The sequence below is a fragment of the Hordeum vulgare genome, chromosome 5H, assembly GCF_904849725.1.
Source record: "Hordeum vulgare subsp. vulgare chromosome 5H, MorexV3_pseudomolecules_assembly, whole genome shotgun sequence".
Lineage (NCBI taxonomy): Eukaryota > Viridiplantae > Streptophyta > Magnoliopsida > Poales > Poaceae > Hordeum > Hordeum vulgare.
In genome coordinates this window covers 495,819,398-495,826,687 of record NC_058522.1, presented here as the reverse complement: position 1 = coordinate 495,826,687, position 7,290 = coordinate 495,819,398, and the positions used below count along the sequence as shown (strand labels likewise).

The window sequence follows — 7,290 nt, the reverse complement described above, 5'->3', positions numbered from 1 at the left end:
TCTTGCTTGGTGCTCTCTTCCACTTTTTAGTCCACTCACGCTCCAGAAGTCGAAATGACGACGGACTCGCGCAGGGCTCCGTCTCGGGATGGCGGGGTGGAGTCGGATGACGCAGTGGCGGACTAGCACTACGCTCTGTGTTGGGGTGGCGTGGAGTCGGCTGACGCGGCGTACTCGAAGGAGGAGGGGTGGCCTTGGAAAGACGATGTAGTCCTATCTCCATAAGCAGAGACCACGTAAGACTTCTTGCAGTGTGTGCTGCCCTTCACCTCCAGGAATGTCGATCTCTAGTGACTCATATCCCGGCATCACTTCATCCACCCCAACATGAGCAGAGCCAGCTGGAATCAAATTGCAATGGAAGATTGCATCAGGGGGATTTGTTATAGCATAACCGACCGGTACCTTCATGGATATGTTCTTGAGTTTCATGTGTAGCTCACAACTTTTTTACTCTGTGATTTCATCCACAGGGTAGCGAGCCAGCAGTGCATCATCGGCAAGGACCCCTGTGGAACCAACGCTGCTTTTCAACATTGATGGGATGGTACTATCCAATGCTGGATCTGGTTGCTCTAGCCGTTGAGATGTCCTTTGCTAGCTAAGTGTGTCGATCTGCTCCTGCTGCCGCAAGAATTTGCGTTCCAACTCCTCAAGACGGTAGCGTCCTGCTTCTTCTTGGCTGCCTCCTGATTCTTCTCTCTCGAACGGCTTTTGTAAGAGTCGTTCCAGTCCTTAAACCCCTTAACCCACGAAACAAAGCCTTTGCCTCGTGTTTGTCCCGGGCGTTCAAGATTCTTGAGGGCGCGTGTAAGCTCGTCATTCTCTCTGCCGGGCTGGATCACCCCCATTCGAGCATCTTCTATTCAAGAAAGTATGGCATCAGAGGCATCTTTAAGACTTGCCTCCTCCAGAATCTCACCTATCTTTGGGTCCAACTTTTTCCCATGCCCATAAAACCAATTCCTGCACCTTTCGGGCCAAGCCAATATTTTTGGAGTGACCCCTGCATCAATCATCTTTTGCTCACATTCATCCCACTTAGGCATGCCACTCTTGTAGCCACCTGGCCCCAGAGAATGGTGTCACTCTTTTTCTGAGCACTTTGCTTGTTTATCCTCGCCCGATCCTTAGCTCCTTCTGACTGCTTGAACTTCACAAATAAGTCCCACTAATCTTTTAACTTATCGTATTGTCCAGTAAATTCTAGAGTCTTGTCTTGTTTGCCTAAGTCGGACCATAACCTTTCTTCCAGTTGTAGAATTGTGTGGCCATCTTCTTAAGAGCAAACTTCTTGACTTTCTCCCGTCGTGCATATGAGAAATGCTCTGGTAGGGTGAAATGTGTCATGAGCGTATCCCAAAGTAGATTTTTTTGCTCTTTTGTCCACAAAACTAAGGTAACAATTGATCCAACAGCATACTGATACCAAGTCTCTTTATTAACGGCATATTTTCTAATCTTATGTTCAAGAGCATTGCATCCATCTTGATCTTGTGATCATCGATGACATACAACTCCAATTTCATCTTCTCTTCTTCAATTCTTTTCATTTTTCTTTCAAATACTCGTTTTCTTTTTCAACTAAATTTAACTTCTCGACAAGAGGGTCGATTGCAATTTCTGGTTCATATACCTCCTAGATAGAAATATCTATGTCAACTTGATGGACATATTTGTCATAAACGATAAATGCAACAAATAGTTATAAAAGAGAATATACCACATCCGAATCATAAACCGGACGAGTGCCGATGGGGACGGATATCAAGACCATGACACTATGTATAACAAACAATCATACAGGTAAGAAAACTATCTAAATCATGCAAATAAAAATTTTCTTGTATAAAAAGGATAAGAACAAGAGGATCACCAAGGTGGTGCCGGCAACAGGACGGTGCGGGCGATCAATGGTGGTTAGGACGGGGACGGGAAGGCACTAAGTAAACCACACCTACACATATGCAAATAAAAAGTTAATTTGAGTTCAAATTGCCTATAAATCAAATAAACTCCCACGAAATCACTCCTCAAACTAAAACTCACAAATCACTATACTTATAGAGCATTGCACGAGCTAATCTACCAATGAAAGATGAAAGGACAAAGTTGCTAACCTTTATGAACACTTGAAGAGATGGGGTGCCTCAAATCTTGACAAATCTTGACAAAAAATGGAGGATGAGCTCGAGCTAAGGGGAAGAACACAGAGGAAATGGAGAAAATAGAGAAATGGGCTCGGTCTCGACGATGGGCTTATATACGGAGATCTTTAGTCCCGGTTTGTATAACCAACGGGGACTAAATGAGCTCGTGGGGGCTCCAGCCTGACGCTCACCTGCCACCACACCTTTAGTCCCGATTTGTCAAACAAGCCGGGACTATAGGTACAAGATGAACCAGGACTAAAGGTGCCCGTGCCACCGACCGCTTCTAACCATTGGAACCGAGACTAATGATCACATTAGTCCCGGGCTGAAATCAAACCGGGACTAAAGATGCAGACGAAAGGTCTATTTTCTACCGGTGTTTGCTGGGTTTTCTTTGTGCAAAGATTAGCGTTATGTTGTTTTTTTTGTTTTGTTACGCCAGTTTTTACGTGGCTTATACTATAATCACTATAATATAAATGTGATATCTATTACTCTGATAGAAGACTATCCATAACGACCATCCAAGGAGACGGTTCGAGCCCACCGATTTTTCTTACAGGGTCGAGTTTTTAGTTTCTACAGGTGTATAAGTGAGTGCAAAACAACGTTCCAATCAAGCCACAAAGGACTTCACTTCTACGTGAATACGATGGTTTGGCACCGCTTGCTGAGTTGCAAAAGGATACCAAAAATGGACACTCTTGGTACATAACCAGATCGGACAACCAGAACCGGCCAGAAGACTACCAAGGGCAACTTTCGTTATCACGTACCAGTAGAGGATGTGGTCGACCGTCGACACAAACCAGCCTAGAAATGGCGCTGTAGGCAAGCGAGCTGTTGCTTCACTCATTCGCAACGCTGTCACGCGTTGTCAAGAGTACACCTGTCCAAGAGGGCAAGATGTGATGTGCCACATTCACGGAGTAATTAGAGGATATGACAAGTCTACTGATAGTTGCCTGATCTGTTAGTGCTCCAGCAACTAAAAACCATTGTGCTGTTGAGTGCAGTGTAAACACGTTGAAGTAGCCTGTTTTTTCTTTTTCAAGAATGGAATAGGTGACCACAGCCACTTCATTGCACATATTCTTTATTAATCATATCGGTCTTGTACAAAGAGACCAAAACGCTAACAGATACATCTTGTAAATACAAAATTCATCTTTATGTTTTTTTCACACACAATTAATATTTGGTTGGTCTATTTTCGGTCGAGGTTCATTTTTAAGTGTGTGAGTCTTATTCATTAGAACGAAGGGGGTAGCGTATCCGTATTCTCACAAAGAATGGGAGCAATTATCGTATAATATAATCTATTAGTCAAACCCACCCATGCTGTATGAATTAGCATGCAGTGAATTTTTTTTTAAAAAAATCAGCATGCAATGTGGTCATGTTTTTTATATTTTTCTTCGAAACAAAAGCAAAAGCTTTCCCTCGTTCATTAAACAAGAAGTTACAGGGATATTATATTGTTCAAGGGATATTATATTGTTCCCTTGATTACAAAATCACTACTCTTCTCTCATTAGTTTACCCAAATGCTTGCGCCCGTGAGAGCAAGTACAATAGAGCTGAGTCAGCTGGCTATAAGGAATAAACTAATATATTTTTATTTAGTTAGAGGAAAGAGAAGAGGAGAGAGAAGGTAAGCGGGCTCTTAGCTAAGAGCCAGCTCTAGCACATGCTCATATGCATTTTGTGAGTATGAAATGTGGACTATATAATAAAAAAGTAGTACACATTTGCAATGAACTATTGTACATGTTGGCTATAAGATGAGCTATAGATGACATGGCAATGGCTTATAGCCAACAGCTGGCTATACTATTGTACTTGCTCTGACTTTCCAAAGGGTCGCTTGGTGCTTGTCTTCTTCATCATGTCAAAGATGACAAATGGAGGGGAAGATTTATGCCGGATGACCCTCACATTTCCTTCGCTCCAAATTGTCCATGAGACTAGCATAGTGGCCGATGCCATGGCCTTTTGATGTGGCATGTGGGCATCCGATATCACGATTCACTAATCCCTGACCGAACTCACGACAATTCATGTGTGTGTGGATCATAAAGAGTTGTAGCCAATTATTTATCAACCCAAACTCTAAGAGTGTATTGACACTTGTAGAGGAAATGCGACGCGGTCTCATCCACGCGCTTGCAAAGCGGGCACAACCGGCAATGCGGCCATCCAAATATAGGGTGCGGACCGTCGACTGCACCCTATCTTGGATCACCAGCCATCCAAAGAATTTGATTTTTAAGGGTGACCATGATTTCTAAATGATTGTGTTCATTGAGGTGTGAACAAGGCCTAGAAACTGGACATAATAAGGGGAAGCCGCAGAAGAATGCCCATCGGAAGTGAACTTCTAGACAAAGTCATCGTCAACATCATCCCACAAAGTGGTGTTATGCAGGCACGCCCAGAGGGTAACAAATTCCATAATGAAGCCCAAAATCCAAGTATGAGACTTTAGGGTACTACATCCACAACCACCCACCTTCTCATACCCACACACACATCGGTCGACTTTGCCCCGGCATCGCATGCCACAGTACACTGTTACGATTCAGTGAGCGGCTGAGCTCCATGATGGAGAGCACCAACAAGGACGATAGGTGTTGCACGGCGTTGCGGGACGTTGCTTATGATCCAGTGCTATGAGAAGGCTGTCGTGCACCGAGGTGTGTGGGGGTAGCAATACAGGCCACCGACGTACTTTTTTATGTTGTTAGTTGCGGCGCTCAGGAAGGATAGGATAGAGATGACTGAACAAACAAGCATTTGATCAGAAAGTGGTTAATGATTTAATCGTGTAGCTAACAAGGAGCGGCTGGCTCAGGATCATCCGACTGATTGATAGCGGTCACCTTAAATACATGTACTGAGACGATTACAACGTTACAAGAATAAATACAATGTTTGCCAAGAAGGAAGAAAAATAAATACAACAATGTTTACCTACTATTCCTACAACAATTTCACAGGATTTCGACTGTGCGCTGGAAGAATGCAACTTTGCACTGTATACACCCAATCCAATTCTGCACAATTATTGTACCACACTGCTACTAAGTAGTCCCTTCCACAGTCACACCAAATCCCAAAACAAATCTAGGTTGAGATGTCTTCTTCAAAAGAAAGAAAAAAGTACTAGGTGGCACATCAGCCCTAGGCATCTCGCTTCCTGGCCATGCGATATAGAGTAGGAAGGGGAGGCGCAGAGCGCGACTGCGTCCGTGCGTCGCCGCGTCAGATCGCGTGGCTACGAGGACAGGAGCAAAACCGGGAAAAAGATCCCATGGATCTGTAGCTAGTAGGAACTTTAACCAGCTGACCTGGGTAGTGTCCAGGCCACATCTTCGGAATTAGCGTACTTGGACCACCTCTCCCCGATTAGCAAGCGTTGATCTTTCCTTCTTGTCTGGTTGCCAGTTATAGTCATTCGCACATGAAATGATAGTACTGTAGTACTCTCCCGGGACCATAACGACTATTCATCCAGCAAATCATGTCTTTCCTTTCACGTGTCCTTTTCTTTGCTCTTTTTTTGGGCGATTTTTTTTATGCGTCTACAGATCCCACAGATTTTATTATGCTGAAATCAATTGCGACATGTGTGTTGCATAGAATCAAAGCAGCTGATTCAGCAGCTGCAGCTGGTTCAGTAGCTCCATGGCCCGTAGTCAGCTCCGCCGTCTCCGGCATCCCAGCACGCCCCGCTGTCCAGCGACGGCGGCGGCTCCAGGAGCATCCCCTCCGCGAGGTCGGCGTAGTACGTGCCCAGGTCCATCTCCCCAGACAAGTCCAGCTCGAACATGTCGCTGCCCAGCGCGGATGGCACTTCGAACGTCCCCTCGGCCGAAGGCTGAGACGTCGCCGACGAGCCGCCCGCGTTGTCCGCGCTGGAGGTGTCCTCATCGGCAGGGACGGTGGCTGCGCCGTTGCCGGCATGCCGCCGCTGGAAGTCCGCTACGGCGGCGAGGGCCGCGCGCCGGACGGCCGCGAGGTCGGAGAGCGCGGGTGGCACGGCCAGGAGCCACGCGGAGTCGGGGAAGTTGAGGCACGCGGCTGAGTGGCCGAGCAGGCCGATCATGGCGGCATCGTGCGCGCGTGCGGCCGCGTCGGCGGTGAGGTACGTGCCGAGCCAAAGCCGCTCGCCGCGCTGCCCAGGGACCCGCACCTCGCATACCCAGCGGCCGGCGTTGCCCCGGCGCCGCACGCCGCGGTACACCGGGTGGCGCGTCTCCTTGAACTTGGTGCGCCCGGCGGGGCGCTTCGGGTGCGAGGAGGTCGATGACGGCGAGGAAGAGGAGCTCCATTGCTGGTCCGACCCGGTCATGTCCATCGCTGCAGGTGGTCGGTGCTGGCTTGATGACCTTCGTACGGTGGACGGTGGTCTATGGAGTTTGAGAGCAGGTTAAGCTTGAGATGGAGCTTTAGGATTTAGTGCCTTTGTGGAGTGCACTACTTTATAGTTTTGCCTGACGCGGTCTGGACAAGCGGCATCGACGAGTGACGCGTGAGGGGTCTGCGGAAATAAGCCAAAGGATCCTTCTCGTGCTCAAGGGTGATGATTGGGCTCCACTACCTTGGGCATGGAGGGCGAGTGAGACGGACCTTTGCCCCGCGTTATCTTGTCCTCTAGCAGAGGCAAGAAAGCTCCATGGACATTGGGCAGGGAGCGCAGGCTAAGTTAGTTATTACCGGTTTAAAACCTCGGGTTTAATTAGCTCCCTGACCAAGATGGGTAATTGCTAATTGTGGTTCGCTTTACAAATCCTCTAATCGTATTACTACAGAGTCTTGTACCTCAGAAAAGAATGTTACCGTATGTACCATAGCACGAGCAGTTTTGACATGCTCGCCCTTTTTCTTTTTGGGAGTCGCTTCCCACCCGCGCGTCGGCCGAACTGACACGCCCGTCGTTCCCTCGCACGCGCGGGTCCTTACAACATTTTTTTCATCCGCGCGCTTCTCTGATCAATGGATGCAACATCTTTCGTCTAAATATGTTGCAACCAACGTCATTTTTGTTGCAAGCATTTTTTTTAATATTTTTTATCCCAGTAAAAAAGCTGCATATACGTTTGGTTGCAACTCCAGTTTGTCGGATTTTTCGTTA

The 7,290-nt window shown here is 47.1% G+C and overlaps 1 protein-coding gene across 1 annotated transcript; it reads right to left on the bottom strand.

Annotated features, from left to right (window-relative positions):
• Positions 1–5,737: 5,737 nt before the first annotated feature.
• Positions 5,738–6,968, bottom strand: LOC123398227 (dehydration-responsive element-binding protein 1H-like). The gene has a single exon (XM_045092723.1). The coding sequence runs from the start codon at positions 6,511–6,513 to the stop codon at positions 5,830–5,832; it is 684 nt and encodes a 227-aa protein (XP_044948658.1). The 5' UTR covers positions 6,514–6,968; the 3' UTR covers positions 5,738–5,829.
• Between the last annotated feature and the right edge of the window lie 322 nt (positions 6,969–7,290).

What these genes read in the sequence shown, in the direction of transcription:
- LOC123398227 (XM_045092723.1), bottom strand. Translation starts at nt 6,513, where the DNA reads ATGGACATGACCGGGTCGGACCAGCAATGGAGCTCCTCTTCCTCGCCG.